Raw genomic sequence first — 18,533 nt, forward strand, 5'->3', positions numbered from 1 at the left:
CATACTAGGGGGAAAAAACCAAATTACATACTAAAAATCAAACACCCATAATAATATATTTTAATTTAATTAAAAACTATATTTTTGTCCTGGTTTGTGGACATTTGTGGTGTATATGCAGAAGTGATTGCATACAGGGGTTTGTGGGGAGAGAGAGAGAGAGAGAGAGAGAGAGAGTGTGTGTGTGTGTGTGTGTGTGTGTACCATGTAGTGCAGAGTGGCTGGGCAGGAAAGTGGCAGGGGGAGTGGAAATGAGTGGGAGCACAGGGCCAGCACTAGTAGGGTCCAGAGCAGGGTGGTAGGAGTGTGGGGTGTGGGCTGGCAGCAGTCTGTGGAGCTGGGATGGGCTGCACCAACAGAGAGAGGGGGGAGCTGACCTGGCTTCATAGAGCCTCTGCTGGCTGGGAACCCGTGCTCCTGCTGCCCTGCACTGGGCCCCACTGGTGCTGGCTCCAGGACACCAGCGTAGGCCCCACGTTCCTTCCAAGCTGCTGCCGGCTCCCACGCATCCCCAGTGCCCCTGCCCCAGCCCCATGGTATAGGTGGGGAGCAGTGTGCAGCCCCAACCCCATGTGCCCCACGCTCATCTGTAGGTTATGAGCTGGTGTTCAGTGCAGTCCCCTCTCCCTGTGGTCAGTGCCCCATGCTGCAGCTGCTCACAGGCTGCGTTGGGCAGTCCAGCCTCTCTGCCACATCACCACCACCCACAGGGCAGCAGGGCCAACAGAGAGTAGGCACAGGCAGCTCCAAGTGGCTGCAGCACAGGGTGCCGGCTGTGGGATGGGGGGCGGGGAGGGAGCACTTTTCCTTGTGCTAAGCACCAGCTTGTAACCTGCCGTGGCTGTGTGGAGCAGCCACTGGGCAGCACAGAGGTGGTGGTGAAGCAGCTGCACCACAGCCTAGCTCAGCGTGGGCTCTGGGTGGGTGTGTGCACCAAACACTGTCTGTTGGCGATAGGGGAGCACTTTCCTCCATGCTGAGCAGCAGCTTCTGCCAAGCTGCTGCTGCCGCATCTCAGCCCTAACGGGTGAGTCTGATGCCAGTATAGGGCCCAGGCTAGCAACGAGAGTGGGTTACAAGCCAGTGCTCGGAGCAGGGAAAAGCACCCCTCCACTCCCACAGCCAGTGCCCCATGCTGCAGCTGCTTGGGGCTGTCTGTGCCTGCTCTCCTTTGCCCCCACTGCCCCACGGTGGTGATGCAGCAGAGACGAAGGGCAGCCACGCATGGCCTGCGAGCAGCTGCAGCATGGGCACTAGCCATGGGGGAGGAGGGGAGGGCATTTCTCCCCCATGCTGAGCACCAGCTCATAACCCATGGGTGAGCATAGGGCATGCGGGGTCAAGGCTACACACTTGCTCCTTGTCTGTACCACAGGGCTGGGGCGGGAGCACTGCGGGGTGTGTGGGAGCATGGGGCCCATGCCGGTGTCCTGGGGCCAGCACTGGTGGGGCCCAGAGCAGGGTGGCAGGAGCAAAGGGTCCTGGCCAGCAGGGGCTCTGTGGAACCAGGTCTGCCCACCCCCTTCCTTGCTGGTGCAGTCCAGCCTGGCTCCACAGACTGCTGCCAGCCCACACCCCAAGCTCCTACCACCCTGCTCTGGGCCCTGCCGGCTCGGGCCCTGAGACACTGGCACAGGCCCCGCACTTCTGCTTGGTTCCACACCACTCCACCCTGGCTTTCCCACCCACCTGCCAGCTCCCGGCTGTTTGTCTGGATTGTGGGGCTCAGCATGAACCTTCCCCGAGGACTGGGGCAATCCCCACAGTTCTCCGCCCCACCCTTCTTACCTGAATTCCCCCATGCTGGTGCAGCCACAAACAGCCCCACAGTCCCAGACCAGAAGCCCCTGCTAGGCTGGGTGGGCCCTGTTGTTGCAGGAGCCTGCTAGGGCTTCCCCTGGGGCCTACTGCCCCGACTCCTGTCATTTTGGACAAGAGTCAGGGACAGATAATTATTAATTTTCAAACATTTTTTTTAGGGTCCCCATCGGCTGGATAGAATGGCCTGGTGGGCCGTATTTTGCCCACCCCTGCTGTACAGACTTTATGGACAAAGCAGGTACAGGGAAAGGGGAGAAACTCTCTCAAGGTCGCATAGAAGGTTGTTGGCAGAGCCAAGAGCTGAACGTTTGTTTGTACCTTTCTATCCCAAGGTACAAAAGAAACCTAGAGAGTAAAAACCCACCCCTTTTGCTATTACTTATGATTTGAAATCTCAAAACATTTGTGGATTTCCACTTGTCCCACTTGGGAAAGCAGAGCAGGGTAACCAACACCAGCCTAAAATGGAGGTATGGTTTGTATTGCTTTCAAAACCAAAGCCTTGATAACACAAGTGTTGTGAAAAATACAACTGCCACATTTCAGACTGGCCTTATGGCAATAGTGTACAAACTTCCTGGGTTTGTTGGACTGTTGCACTCTTGCAAGAGCTTTGATTGCATGGCTGAACTCAGCACTAAAAGAGCCATGTTGTCATAGCGAAGTTGAGTTGAGTGAAAGGATTCATCTCTCACCCATTTTGCATTTTAAAATTACAATGCATCACCGCAATATACAGCCAAACTTTTATTGCCCATTCAAATAGCAGCACATTTAGAACTCTTCTGCATCTGTTTGCCTGAGGCACCAGTGGTATCAATTATAAATTACATGGCTTAAGAAGAAATTTTTGAGGCAGAGTGGGCAGGTGCTATCAGTTAGGGGGCTCATATGTGCAGGGGGATAAGTAGCAAGTGGGAACTGTAGCCTGCAATTCCCAGCCTGCATAAGAAAGAACTTGTAAATGTTTAATAAACTTCTGGCCCTTGCCTTGAATGAGATCCTATTAATAAACTTGAGTGGCTTGAGGACAGGTATTGTGTCCGTTACTATAGCATCACCTTGCATAAGATCTCAACATGAGAGATGCAGCAGAAGGGGGGGAGGATGAGCCTGTGCAAGTTAGTCTGAGGTTGGCTGGAGGTGCAAACAGCAGCACTAGGTCCAGTGATACCAACCTCAGCATTCCCAGTTCCTCCAGCTGCAGCGTTTGGACTAGCCACCTCCTTTCAAGGTGCCTGCCCCTGAAGAGAAACACAGTATTGCTGCAGCAATTGTGCTCTTAGATTTTGCACTGGAGTTCTTACTGACTTTCTTGTTGGATCAGTGTTGATGTTTTTCTTCTTTTTCTGTGATCCTTTCCAGAGCAAGTGGTTGTTTTCCCAGAGATCAGAAGGTGAACAACAAAGACTCCCAAGTCTGAAATGAGCAAATATAACAGCATTTGTGAGTGACTATTAATCAAAAGGATTTCTTAAAGAAGAAAGACAAGATGCCTTTTCAGGGGTTTAATTCACTGAGAGAGAGATTTTTCAAACCAGGGAAAGAAGAGGTGAAGAACACTGTTAGCAACTCTCTGGGGAATTTGCAAAGGTAAAACCTGATAGACAATTCCAAGAAAGATCCTTTTTTTTCCAGTTAAAAAAATCTTAAGTTTATATTCTTTAAGAGAAAGGCAATGAGTAAAAAATATGTTAACAAAACAACAGGCATTAGAGTTGCAGAAAAAATAGCTAAGTGTATATTGTAAAATAGATTGCACCTCATCGCAAAACTTTGCATGTGAAAGTAGTAACATTACAGCAACTCTAAGCCATGTTATATTAACAAGAAAGGTGAAAATAAAGTATGAAATATTAGTCTAATGGTATGCAGTGCATGAAAAAGTGATATAGTTTTAAAAACAATACCTAATGGAAGTGATGATTTGTACTTATAGCTTGCATAAGTGATGATATTCAAAAGGATTTAGACTCCTAACCACCTAAATAATTTTTAATATTAAATCTAGGCTCCTAAATCACTTAGAGTAAATTTTTTAAATGCCTAAAACAATTCATAAAATTGGTTGCATGTGTTCTACCAAGAGCAAAAAGTTAGCAATTTTGCACAAGGAAAAGGCAAAGTAGGTGAATGTTTGCAGCAGAAAATAAAATCCAACCTTGTCATCTTATTTTGGAGGTTTAAAATAAAACTATTTTTATTTTTCAATTAAAAAAAGATGCACACACGCACCCCTGCCTTCTCCCAACAGATTCAGTTGATTAAAGGAGAAATGTATGACATTGAAGTATAATTTTATCATAAAAGGCCTGATTCTGCAGTCCTTTACACAGGTGCTGAACACTAAACTTACTGGTAGCCCTATTGACTTTATTTATTTATGTATATTTTATGAGCAAGTGGCAGTACCTTCAGTGGTGCTTCACATGCTTCATGTTATGAACCTTATTAAAACATCAGGCAAGATCACAATCCATTCTACTTTCCTAGTTGCAGATACATTATGTACTACTTTTGATTTTCATTTGGGAATGTCAGTTTTACTTTAGTCCACTTTCAGTTCTAACATTACTCCATTTAGGATATTTTTTAAACCAAGCTTGTTCATGTCCTTATGAACAGAGATACTGAGACTTTCTATTTTAGCAGTCATGTGGCATATCATGTGGCATATCCCTGTGGCCTGTAGGCAGTGAATTTGGTTGCCTCATGGAAAACCTATGGAGCTTTCAATTCTTTGTCACCCTCATCTTGATGCACAATACTGAGGACGGAGGGAACTAATTCACTGAGGACTGAGCTGAACTTTTTGCTTATAACGTACTGAACCAAATTAAAATTTATGTAAATCAGAAAGTTTTATTAAACCTTTTCTTTTTAAATGGATATGGGCCTCTGCCCATGCTAGTTTTAATAATCATGGGAAGAGGAGGAAGTAGTGAAACGCAATGAAAATCTATTCTTCCTGTATTTATAAACCAAGTAGCATTTAAAATTTAATGAGTAAAACCTTATTCTTGGGAGTCCTTACAACCTAAACTAATTTGGATAAGTTTGAAAGGTTTCAGTTAGTTATTGAAACATATAGATTTTTTTTTTCGTTTGAGGTTCATTCTCCAGCACTTGAACACAAACCAAAACCACAGACTTTTAGTTTTAATGTAGTAATGCCACATTCAGCCCTGATTTTTGTTCCTTATCCAGCTCTATTGACTTCAGCAGGTTGTAAAACAGGACAGAATTGGGCTCATTTCCCAGGGTTTGATGGATGACTGATTATATTGCTTCAGATTCTTGATTTAATCTTATCAGTTAAAATAACTTTGCTAGATGTTTTTGAATGAGCTACATCTGTCCCAATACAGAACTAGTTTAAACTGCATTATACAGTGTATTCTTCAATAGGCAAATGTCATTGGACACCTGAAATTCATTCAGCTGATTCCAAGTTTGAATGAGTGAGTATTGGGACAGGGAATTGGCAGGCTTTAGCAGTTTCAGAGTAAAAAGACTTTTTCTTCTGAAAAACCTCAAAACTCTGCAGATAGAAGCATTTCAGTGCAGGTAGTTGTCCTTATACAATAAAGTGAAATCTCTTGCCTGGTTTGCTCTAAGGGTTTCAGCTACCTGTGGCCAGTTGCAGGTTCAGCTACAGCCCTATAAATTTGTAGTGCAGGCAAAAAAAAAAAAGTACTATAATCTACAACCGCAAACTGCACCAGTGCATTTTACTCTTGTTTGAAACTGAAGAAAGTGTCACCAGCACATCTTGTTTTTATAGAAGTTTTACCTGTTTCTGGTAGAATTGGGTACAAGTGCATCTATGCCAGAAGCACCTATCAATGTCTGTAACCCAGGAAATCCCCAGACAGGAAACAAGCTCAAAAGAGATATCCACTTTTGGATAACTTAGGGTTTAATTAGGATAACCAGTATTTGAATATTACAGTAAATATGTTAATGCTTTCTATGTTGAAACTGTAGAATGTTTTTAGTATGGTTAGCAGTATTAAAATTGTGGATGAGAGATTTGAACATTATGGGTCACTGTCTTGTGTTGCTGGGCTCCCTACTCTCATATCAAAGTTATTCTGAAAGGCAACTCTATCTAGCTTAATTTCTAATTTAATTTAATTTGCAATTGAGTTCTTATTTGTCCATCATTATAGAAACTATGCAGTTCGGAATGGTTTTATTTCTACTTTACTCTTATGCAATTTACAAAAAAACAAAAACAAAATAACCTTCTTAGTTTCTATACCAAAATCAATCAGTAAAGCAAGATGAAAAAGCACTTATGTGAGAGTTATTTTTCTATTTGTAATTAAAGTTTTAAAAAGTTTTATTCTTGTGTCTGAATTTAGAAGAGGCCAAACAAAAGAGAGCTAATAAGTAAGGGAAACCATGACTTCTGGAGATATTTGCATGCACATTTTATGTCCAAATGTTTAGAAAAATAAAATCTTTGAGGAGCAATTTATCTATTAAAAAGGAAGGGGGGGCATGTTTAGTCTAAGAGACAAATTAACAGATCTATGGAATGACCATGCACAGGAAAAGCAGAGGTACAACACCGTCTACAACACTTTGTTCATATTAAAGTAGGCAGAACACAAACAGCACTTCTGAAGCAAGCTTCAAAAATGTTTTAGACTCATAAGAGTATTTGGAGTTTTATTGTTACCGTGATAGTCCCAGAAATACACAAAAAAGCAAGGGGTTTTTATCTTGCTTTGTTGGGTCTTGACCTGAAGATGGGTGCTTTGTATTTTCCGTCACATGCCAGCAAAAGAAAAAAATAACCTGCCTGAAAAGAAAAAAAACTCCTTGCCTCCGCTTCGATACATAAGCATGTGTGGTCTGTAAATGTGGCTAGGATGCTGTACAGGTGTTCTGTATACCTGTCCTACATCTTCCTAGAGCCCAATTTATTTTTGGCTCACATTGTCTTTGTTGTTGAAATAAATAGCAAAGCAGTTCCTTGACAGAATCAAGGACTTGAGCACAAGTTCTAGTCTTCCTATTTCGTTTTTAATTTTGAGATGTGTGATGAGAGAATGTTTTCATGTCTCTGTATTGCCAATTAACTGAAAATGTGTAAGAATGAACAGATATTTTACCTTGGCACAGTCTAATTTTCACCAGATGATTGAAAATGATGCAATTAATTAAAATCCTACCTCCTTCAAAAAAATCAAGATGCAGAAATGAATCAAAGAACAGTTCTTGAAAATAATTGACTGAATAAGTAAATAACTTCTTAGAATATATTAAAGGAAGATAATGAAATTATTTACTTTCACCTATTAATCACTACTTCAACATCAAAGCTATGCTTATGAATTAAAATCTATTTTATCTTTTCACTTTCTATGTTCTTTGCTTTTGGCATCTTGGTATCTCATTCAGGTTGGACAATGGGGCCAGATGATCAATTTCAATTTGTATCAAATTCTCCCACAAGAAAAAAAAATGTTAAAATTAATGACTTAACCATAAAATCCACCCACACAAATCCTTAAAAGGAAGGAAATGTCCAGGAAAATGCTGTCTTTTTAATATATCTTAGATCCACATAATATTTCATAGCTAAAATTCTGCTCCAATCTTAATTGGATGCAAATTCCAATATCTCCAGTAACACTATATACATACCTCATTTCTTGTGGTAGAGAGATAAAGAAAACCTCAATAAAGCAACATCAATATGTCATATCAATGTTCTGATGGACTATACACCATGTTATCTCTCCTGTAATTAAGTGCAAGCATGGAATTGGGGCTTTTCTTTTGTTTTATATTGGGGCTTTTTATTTTAGATGGGAAATAGAATGTATGATTTAGCCATTACATTTTTAAATGCAAATGCTGGTTACTTCCCGATTCTGGAACAAATTTTGTATTTGAAAGGGTAGAGGAAATTCCATAAGAAACTCTTAAATCCATTATTTCTGTATTACAGATTTGCACAATCTTCGGTTTAGAGCACTATCTGCAGATCGGGCACAATATGTTAACTTCTTTTATAAGTTTACCCTCAAAATACTACTGCTCTCACCAGGCACCTCAGTACGCTTTTAATCCAGTGGTTCTCAACTTCATTATACTCAAGACACCCCTCAGATAATGTCAGCTTTTAAGCTTCCACTCATTTTTTTTCCTACAGGAAAATAATAGAGCAGTTCTTTTGTTGCAGCCAACTGAGAGAGACCACAAGTCAGCATGTTTCTGACACTATGAATTCCTATTTGAAATCTCTGGGTTTATCTTGTGAATCATGTGTAGGCACTAGCACACTTAAAAATGCTAATATTGTGTGGCATGCTGTGGCACCTGTGCAAGGATCTCATGGTACCCTGGTGTGTTGTGACACCCTGGTGGGGAGTCACTGTTTTAAACAGATCAGCCAGGGACAGCATGCAGGCACACGCCCTGGCGACATTTCTCTGTATTTGATTTCTACATGGGAATCAAAGGAGTCAGCTATTGCTCCTACAGCTGCTGTGCTGTCAAAGGTTTACCAGAACTCAAGGCTCAAAGGGAAGAGGAATTTCTCCCAAGAACTAGTATTGTCTCTGGAACGGCTGCTTTGCCATCCACACAGCTGCCAGACACTATGGAAGTTCCAGTGAAAAGCAGCTGGTAGTTAATGCTGAGTAAACTCCTTAAAGGAGGCAGGGATTTAAAGGAGCAGCTCTTTTCTTTAAAGTACTGTTTTCATAAGTGATAATGTTATTTTCTTACTGATAATTTTAAATATCAAATATTTAAGTGCTTCATTGGCTTTGGTTAGTAAACTTGACTGTATTAAAAAAAAAAAAAAAGAATCCCACTTTTGTATCTGTGTGAATCCAGGGAGAAAAGATCACCCAGTTGAACCTTGGAGACTTGAGTTCAATGCTCTGCCTTGCCCTATCACCCTTACCCTGTGTGCCCTTGAACAAATCACCTAGTCTCCCTCTATGGGACTCCTGGAGGAAGTATACTAACTGGGGTGTACATCCAATTCCCCATAATCTGCAATTACTCTAGCACTACTGACACCAGGATTATGATGGACATGGAAGGAATGAACAAATCATTATGAAAAAACCTTCAAACCTCTGACAAGAAAGTTCATTTACTTGTGAAGAGAAACTAGAATGCTCAAATAAATGTAGCAAACTGCTGTTACATGTGAGTTGCCTCCTTTGTTCTGGATTTCCATCAGCACACTTTGGCCAGACATTAATTTTACTTCCTAATTGCAGTGGTCACTTGGACTGTGGCTAATTCTGTTCTGATGGTCCCTAAGGCCCATCCAGATGAAAGCAGATGGGTCTGTGGCACCATATACTGCACAAGCAGGCATTCCCTATGCTGCTACCTTGCAACGGGGGTGCTGTTTTTGACACTGGGAAATCCCGGGGTCAAAAAAACCCATGCCAAAAAAAAAAAAAAGCAGGGTGGCGCACATGGCAGCGGCATGCCACCCGAAACCAGAGCCTGGCCTGCCAGAGCTATGCTTCAACTGCTGCTGTGGCTGGTGCCCTGGGGCACCCTCAGGACCCCAGGTAGGGTTTCTTGGGCCAGCACAGTTTCTGGCCTCAGCCTCCCCTACCCCACTCAGGGTAACTCCCTGTGTGCCAGGGTGTGTGTGGCACAGGCGTTCTCCGGGGACAAGTAGCAGTGGTACAAAGTGTGCTGCTGCTACCTGTCCCCGGGGAGACAAACATCTGTTCTTGTCTGGATGCTGCCCAAAAGGCTAATGAGTGCTGTAGTCTAGTCATGTCTTAAGTACTGCCACCGACATCTCTTTGACATAAGATGACTCATGACTGAAATAATTTCTCATCTTTCACTGTTTTAAATTAAAGGACACCTACAATAGTAGATATTAAAAAGGTAACATAGAACAGTAATATACTACAGCTATGCTTCAGGCCAGAGTCCTGAGAGAAAGTATGAATAAATTCTTTATCAGGAAGAGTTAATTAAACCATGTCATGTCTTTGTAAAGCAGCTCAGTTCTCTTAGCGTCAGTAGTTCAGCTCATAATTTCATGTTACTCACAATAACAAGAACAAAGGCATTCTCTTCTGACTCCATTTCTTCAGAGCAGATTTTCGGGTAACAAATAATATAAACAAAGGCTTTGTACTGTAGCAGTGGACTAACATTTTGATTCAGTGATGGGCTTAATCCTATGTTTAAATTTATGTAGTCTCATTGACTTCGGTGGGTTTATCCTATGTACAAAAGTTAAGTCTGTGCTGCATTTTGGTGGATTGAAGCCTAATGTCCGAATTCACCATTTTAAAACAATGCATAACAAGGGAGATACTCAGCTGCTCTTCAAGTCAGAGGTGTATCAGGGGAGTTCCTCACCATGGGCAATAGCAGTGCATGGGGCAGCTGAACGGCAGCTCCAGTGAGAGCCCATCCTGCTGCCCTGGTTCCTCTCTTCCCCTTAGTTATGTTACTGCTTCAAATTCAGTCTAATCTGACACTATCAGTCCTATCAGAAATACTCCTTGTTAAAATAAAGACTATGACAAGTAGTGTAACAAGAGGTGGGTGAGAGGTGTTGGATTTTCCCCCGTACTTCTCAGAACAGTGCCTTAATTTCAAAACTACGGAGTGTTTTAGGGGTAGGCTGCTTGAAATCTCTGCTTTGTATATATAACTGCTCACTTGAGCAAGGACTGGGATCCAGATGAGTATCTAAACTTCCATGCTGGGGCGTCGTCCTTATTCTCATGGTTTCTACATAAATGAATACTTGTATTTGTACAGAGTAGAACACCACCCAGAGGAGGGGTGACTAGACCAGTGGTGGCCAACTTTTTGGTATGCGTGTCATAAATTGTCCCCCCACCAAGTGCTACTCAGATTTGCCTCTTCCTCCCAGAGATGCACCTGATAGAGTTTGTGCCTTGAGTCACTTCAAAGGGAGGCAGAGGGGCTCAAATCTCTGGCCACATGGAGAAGAGTGAAGGCAGGATGATGCTACAAGAGTGTTACTGCCAAGAGTGAGGTTAACCCTTATCTGGACCTCAACTGCTGCAGTCCCAAAGCAAGGATCCAAAGCCCTGAATTTGGTGGTGGCTTCAGGGCCAGGGAAGGATTAACCTGGCTCCTAGTAGTACATGCTGCTCCTAGTAGTATGTGGTGCCTCTTTTTACTGAATGTCTGGGACACGCATACCACACACAGCAGCTGCTTTTGCCACCTGTAGCATGCTGTGGTTTGGTCACCCCTGGAATAGATTATATGCTAGTGGCTAAAACAGTCAGTTAGAAAATAGGAAAGATATGTCTTAAGGAAGTTAGGTAGTCAGGGGATTACAGGGAACATCCACTCGTGGATTAAAAATTGGCTTAAAGATGGAAAACAAAGAGTGAGAATAAATGGTTAACTTTTAGGATGGAAAGAAGTAAACAGCAGGATCCCCCAGAAACCTGTGTTGTGATCAGTGCTGTTTAAAATATTCATAAGTCATCTGGAAAAAGAGGTGAGTAGTGTGGTGGCCAAATTTGCAGATGACACAAAATTATTCGAAGAGGTAAAGACCACAGTCAATTGTGAATAACTGCAGAAGGATCTGGCACTATTGACTAAATGGGTGACTAAATTGCCAAATGATATTCATTGTAGGTAAATGTAAAGTGATGCACGTGGCCAGAGTAACCCAAGCTATACCTACACTATGATGGGCTCTACATTAGCTACTACTGCACAGGAAAGGGATTAGGGAATCATTGTGCACAGATAGCTAAAAGCATCACCTCAATGCTCAACAACTCTAAAAAAGGCAAACAAAATGTTGGGGATTATTAAGAATGGAATTGTAAAAAATGATAAAATGAAAGCATCATTCTGCCTCTGTATAAAGCCATCGTGCATCCACATCTTGAATATTGTGTCCAGTTCTGGTCCACACACCTCAAAAAGGATATAGAAGAAGATATAGATGAACTGGAAAAGGCACAGAAAAGGGCAACAAGGATGATTAGTGGTATGGAGGGGCTTCCATATGAGGAGATATTAAAGGAGCTAAGCCAATTCAATTTAGAAAAGTGATGTTTGACAGGGGACATGACAAGGGTTTACAAAATACTAAATGGTGAAGAGAAAGTAAGTAGGGTTTATTATTTGCTATCTCACAATATGGGATCTAGGGGTCCTAAAATGGAACTAGTAGAGAGTAAGCTTAAAACTAACAAAAAGAAGTTCTTTTGCATAGTGGCCATATCTATCCAAGATGTTGGCTGCACATTCATTACTTGTATAAACAAGTACTGAATGACTGCACAGTAACTGGAGTTACTGCACATTAGTGTCGCTGAACGGCTTTTAGGTGATGCTGATTGCACAGTAGCTTGTTAATACTGAGCAGTAGCATCACATCATGCTTCATGCCACATGATGCTACTGCACAGTAGTAATGAGCTACTGTACAGTCTGCATCTTGTTTAGACATGGCCAGTGTGTAATTAAAGTGTAGATTGCCACAAGATGTTGTGGAAGCTAACTGTTTAACCCAGGGGTGGGCAAAATATGGCTTGTGGGCTGGATTTTTTATGCCAAATCATTTTGTCTAGCCCGCAGTAAGTCCCTTGGTACTGCCTGCCCTAGGTGTGTGTGTGGGGGGGGTAACCCGAGCCATGGTGTGGGGGGCCAATCCTGCTGCTCTCAGGTGTGCAGCAGGGCTGGGGTGACACAGTGGTTGGATTCCATTTCCCAAGAGCTCCAGCAATGGCTCCTCCCGGCTGCTGCTGCCGGACCCAACGTGCTGCCCAGGCACCCTGACCCGTCTGCCCCACATTGACTGCTGGGGGTGCTGGACCAAGGAAGCAGGCAGGGTCTCCATGGCAAACAGCTGGGACCCGTGTAAGCGTGGTGCATGGCCGAGTAGAGTGGGACAGGTGGGCAGGACTGGGGATTGGGTTTGGGATCATAGGGCAGTGACAGTGTGGGGCCAAGGGCAGAGGCATGATCTGCTCCCCACACATCCCTGTGATGGGCAACTGTTCTGTGGGCAACGGTGTGTGGGGTGAGTATGGGGTGAGAGTGTGTGGGGTGCAAGTATGGGTCTGCCCAGACCCCATACTCTCACCAACCCAATGCCCAGCCCCATCTGCCTGTCCTGCCTCTAGACATGGCTCCCCACTTGCCCATGGCCCTATCCCATCTGCCTGGCTGGGTGCCGTGCCTGTACAGGTCTCAGCCAGTCTCCACGGAGGCCCTGGGATCACTGGGCTGTGACAGCATGAAGCACAGCGCAGAGCAGAGCTGTGATCCACTCCCTGTACACCCTACCACTGCCTATGGAGCTGGCACCCATTTCAGGGATATGTGGGGAGGGGATCATAGCTCTGCCTTGGGCCCTGCACCCACGCTGTCACTACCTCATAATCCTGTTTCTAGCCCTGGCCCTGACACTCACCTGCCTATCCCACTACTAGATGCCACTTCTCACCTGCCTGTGGCCTCCTCCCAGTGCACAGAGGGCCCCTTAGGGAGTTTTGGTTAGCTGTTGGTGGGGTGGGGGGTGCTGACCCACCCTGCGATAGCTTACAAAAACTCCTGAAGTGGTACTCCAGCCAAAATAATTGTCCATACGTGGTTTAACCAGATTCAGAAAAGGTATTGGACAAATTCTTGGAAGAAAGGTGCATTGGTAGTTATTGAGCATGGGAGTTAGGGGCATGGCCTCTGAATCAGAACTTGCTAGGTCTTAAATTCTGGGGGCTACAAGTGAGAGAGGAACAGTGGAAAAAAGCCTGGTTGTACCCCATTTACCTTCCCTTTCAGCATCCACTCTCTGCCACTGTGTGACATGGGATACTGGGCAAGATGGATCTATTGTCATATCCAGTAAATGGTAGTCCTGTGTACTTATGGTTTAAATCATTTCAGGTAGTGGAGGCATTTTGTACCTGAGTCTCCCACACCCTAGCTAAGTATTATAACCCCCTGAGATGTTGAGATATAAAGGGTTGATCCCTCTTGTATCTGCAATTTACCTCTAAATATTTTTGTCCTAGCTGAAACTGATGGATTAGACACAAATTCACAAGTTTTGGGACAAGCAAAAGGCCATTTTTCAGAAATGTACTACTCCTCCAGAAAGAAAAAATAAACCCTGCTTATTACCCCAATGCATTTTTTCCCCGCTGATTGGTGGTGGTATTTATAATTTCTAATGAATTCAATACAGCTTTCTTTCCCACAAGCATCCCTGGTATGAGCAGCCAGCCAATCAGATGTCCAGCTATCTGATTCAGACCTGTAAACATGGAAGTTTGCACGCTCAAAAATCTCAAGTAGTGTTGGAAGATTCATCTCTTTAAAAGTGCCACTGATTTTTTTTAATGCAATACTCTATACTAAGAGAGAAAAAGGACACAGCCATGGGGGTTGTGAGGACTGTGTTGCTGCCATGCCCATGTCAGCAAATTTATAGATGGAATCCTTCATTTATTTTCATTCCTTTTTTTTACCATCTTGCATTTTTAGGAAGCTTGATGGCACCAATGCAGAGGAAGACCACATTGAGCTAACTGAAGAAGGAAGGCCCGTGCAAGCAACCACTCACAAATCTCCCCTGCTTGGCTGCTACTGCTGTGGACTGCCCAAGCGCTATATCATCGCCATAATGAGTGGCCTGGGCTTCTGTATTTCTTTTGGCATTAGGTGTAATCTGGGTGTTGCCATAGTGGAAATGGTTAACAACAATACAGTTTATATTGATGGAAAACCAGAGCTACAGGTAAGGAGGCATTTGTATGTCTATGTCCCTGTTCGTTCCCTTAATCATAGTATTAAAGTACCTAACAAACAGTTCTGCTATTAGTAACTCTGTGTAGTAGGAAAGAGTATTAATAGCCTCACTTTACACACATGATCACTTTATACAAACCAAGGGTGTAGACAGAAGTGTGGTTTGCCACTGTAACTCACAGTGCTTCACAGGAAATGCCATGAGTTATAGTGATCTCCCAGACCCAACAGATGTTTGCTGTTCCATGCTGGGGATTAGGGGATTGATCTGCAATTTAGAGAAGATGTGAGTCTGAAGCCACTCTCCCTTAGCCCTGCTCCTCCCCCCCTTAGCCTGGGCACTGTCTTCAGAATAGGAGGGAGGGAAGGGAGTGGAGGTGGCTCGTTGGCCAGCTGGTGCTGGAGGGTGGGATGGGGCATTGGAGCTCCCCTGAGGTGGGAGGGCTCCAACCCACCCACCCCACCCTTCAGTGCTGGCTGGGAAACCCCCAGAACAAGCTCCCTCCACTTTTCTCTCCTCTCACCCTCCCCATTCTGAAAACAGCACCAGGAGCGGGGCTGTACTGCCCTGCCCCTGGAGCATGCTGACATAAGTGAATGAAGGCAGTCCACTCTGGAGCGTCTTCATCTGAACCCTCATATAATGAAGGTTCATATTATTGTGGGATTGGGCCCTTTTAAAGCACTCTGCAGCTATGAACTTCTGCAAGGGCATGGCTGTCGAGCACTTTCAGTGGCTGATCATGCGACAAAGTGTCATTTGTATTAGCACCCCATGTGACTCACTCAGGTAGCTTTTGGCAGAACCACAAACTGAACTTGGGTCTTATGAGCTTTAGTCTGACATCTTAAGTACAAGATGATCATGCTTAATACTTTGCACCCGTACAAAAAACCCTAGTCCAAAAGGTGGTTGAACAATTTCAACTTCTTTTGACTTTCATGAAGGTTGCCTCCCAGCCTGTCTCCCTGGTTCACATCATAAAATGTTACAGGCAGGGCTGCACTGCTGTGGTCCATGTTGCCTCTGTTGCCAGTATGGCAGGCTCATTTTGATTTCTAAACTGCTTAATTTTACATTAGATTAAGCCAAGAAATTGCTGTTTCGGGATCTGTATACTTCTCATGTCAGAGACATTTGGGGTTTTGGCTAGAAATGTTTGCTTTTGTCTCTGAACTTAGATATTTTACTGTTTAATTATTTGTTCAGTCATAGATCATGATATGCTTTTAGTTAAATGCATTCAGAAGCATTTCTCAAGTATTAGTCACTAGGGGTGTGCAAAGTGGGCGCTATTTGATTTAGATTCAACCCGAATAGGGGACAGTGATTCATTTAATTAATTCAGATCACTGTCCCTGATTTGATTTGGCTGAATTTGAATCTGAAGATTCAATGCTGATTCAGAGAATCAGTGATTTGGACATAGACACAGCTTGAAATGTTTTTTCTACGTGCCTTGAGGTAGCTGGCATGGCTTATGATCACTGCGATGCTGGGGTGGATGGAGCATCCCACAGGATGCGGGGCAGGGGTCCCATGTGCTCGGTGGTGAACCCAGAAGTGGACCAGTGTCTGCTGGGGAGCGCATAAGGGCCCCCTCCACACTCCTCCAGCTTGGCAGTTGGCCACAGGGGGACCCTGGGTGTTCCCCCCAGACCCAGGAGGCAGCAGTCACTGAACCAGAGGGTTGTCGGAGGGGGCCATCTGCACGCTTCCTGGTGGACCTGGAAGTGGACCAGAAATGCTTCTGGTCCACTTCTGGGTCTGCTGTTGAGTGTGCTTGGGGGCCCCACCATGCTTCTGTGGGACACTCCATCCACCCCAGCATCACAGCATTCATGAGCCCCTGCCACTTAGAGATATGTAGAAAAAACATTTAAAACCGTCTTTGTGGTCGAATTGCTGAATCTCTCCGAATTGATTCAGAGGGTTCTGATTCGATTTGGAGAGATAAAAGGGTCCTCTGATTTGATTCAGATTCAGAGATTTGGTCACTGAATCGGGCCAAATCTCTGCTGAATCAAATCAGGGACTGAAGCTTCACACAGCCCTATTAGGCACCCAGTGCCATTGTATAAGCATCTAACCTGCATTCATTTCAGCTAGGATTAGGCACCAATGTGCTTTAAATATCCCACTAAGTATTTAGGCACCCAAATATTTCTAAAACTCTGGCCCTAAGAATGCTGGCCTCCATTCTTGGCTTTATTGCTGACTGCCTGTGTAAACCTGAGCAAGTCTCTTACCTTTTTTGTACCTTTTGGTTGATTTTCTAAAACAGGGAAAATACCTCACATCACAGGAGAATTGAGCTGTAATTGATACTTTTTAATATGCCTTGAGATCCTTGGATAAAAGGCACTAGAGAAATAGAAGTTTCCATTATTACCATTAGACCTGGCTACCTATGGAGAATCTTGGCTCTGCTGTTGTCTACACATGATGTAAAACTTGTGTAAGCTGCTAAGAAGTATGCAGTTTCCTGCTGTTAGATCTGAAAGAAAAAGCAGTATAAGTATTCACAGTCTTTTTAAACAGGTTTTTTCTCCTACTCCCCCCCATCTTTTTTGGAAGTTTCAAAAACTCTTCATAATGTTTTCAAAGATAAGAATGTGTTAATGAGCTCCAACTGGGATCACAAGGACTCTTTAACCCATAGAGAGATAAAGTCAAAAAGATTATTCTTTATGTCTAAGAATGGGAATTAAACCTTTTTCCTTCCTCTCTCACATTTGAGCCATGGTTTCTCCTCCTTTATTCTTCCTTCTCTCTGAGTTGTCAAACGATTTGTTTCCAGTCAGAATCTGTGAAAGCCAGAAGATCCCTATCCACACCAAAAGTGGATGGAAAACCTTCTGCTTTCTCATCTGCAATCATTAGCCATCCTTGAGCCAGTTCTATGTTCACAAATTATGACTAAATCTATTTGCTGTCTCTGTGCTTGTTCTAATTCTTGATCTTAGACACATCTGTCTTGTGCTGCTTCTCTTGGTGCAGCAGGACTAGGCAGGAAAAACTAATTTCCCGTGCAGTTAAGGGTGATCCCAGCTGTGAAAAGGCAGGCTGAGATAGATCTGGCTCTGCTTACAAGCCTAGATTTAATGTGCTTTGGACACAAACTGTTCCTTTTTCCTGGTTGGGCTACTTCTCTTAGGTTTCCCAAACACTGAGGAATTGGCTGGGTATTTATGCAGTCAGGATCCATCATTATTTTAGGATTAAATTAGAAACCACTAGTAGAAAATCAGGCATGTTCTACAACTTTAACTTCATGGTTTAAAACAGAAACGGAGTAGGCCACTTCATTTGAGTTTTATGTCACTGAGGAAAACAGATCTTTCAAACCCTTTGTAAGAATGGCTGTTTAATTAAAGCTGTCTGTTCTTTTTCAGATCAATGAGAAACTGTTTTGAATTTTGTTTTTTGTTTTTTAAATCTGCCAAGCAAATTTTGAGCCTGCTTCTGTAACAAAGAATGAGGCATAAATGAACCTTAAACTCAGTGCTAAAGACTGTCTCTGGTTTCCATATTTTTATTTAATAGTGTTTCAGTGAGAACTATTCAGAATCTAAATCGTATTGGTGCTATTCTCTCAAGATCCATTTCAAGGCTATCAGTCCTTCCTCAACACTTCCATATGATGAGGATGTTCATGAAATGAAATATCACACTTTGCCCATGTCCAAAAATAGGTGTTCTGAACAAAGGATGCCATGGAGGTACATGTTTACAAAGGATGACAACATCCTTCTTCAGGGAAAACTGAGACAGACCGAAATATATTTCACGTTCACTAATATCAAAGGGAGGCAGATATCCAATTACATTTTGTCCTCATGCACACTTTCTTTGGTTTCTGGATTTTCCCTTTTACCCTCACAAAGCATTGGATGTTAGTGGAAGGTAGAGGTGAGAGTTTGACTGGCATGTGCTAGAACGT

The 18,533-nt window shown here is 43.4% G+C and overlaps 1 protein-coding gene across 2 annotated transcripts in view; it reads left to right on the forward strand.

Annotated features, from left to right (window-relative positions):
* Positions 1 to 2,924: 2,924 nt before the first annotated feature.
* The window catches only part of SLC17A8 (solute carrier family 17 member 8), a 39,561-nt gene continuing 23,952 nt past the window's right edge, over positions 2,925 to 18,533 (forward strand). For both annotated transcript variants that reach the window (XM_019545131.1, XM_019545132.1), the window contains exons 1-2: positions 2,925 to 3,414; positions 14,326 to 14,578. In XM_019545131.1, the coding sequence (XP_019400676.1) occupies positions 3,314 to 3,414; positions 14,326 to 14,578 (354 nt within the window). In that variant the 5' untranslated portion in view covers positions 2,925 to 3,313. The remainder of the gene's footprint in view (positions 3,415 to 14,325; positions 14,579 to 18,533) is intronic.

This window comes from Crocodylus porosus, unplaced genomic scaffold (genome assembly GCF_001723895.1).
Source record: "Crocodylus porosus isolate Cpor-Errol unplaced genomic scaffold, CroPor_comp1, whole genome shotgun sequence".
NCBI classification, from domain to species: domain Eukaryota; kingdom Metazoa; phylum Chordata; order Crocodylia; family Crocodylidae; genus Crocodylus; species Crocodylus porosus.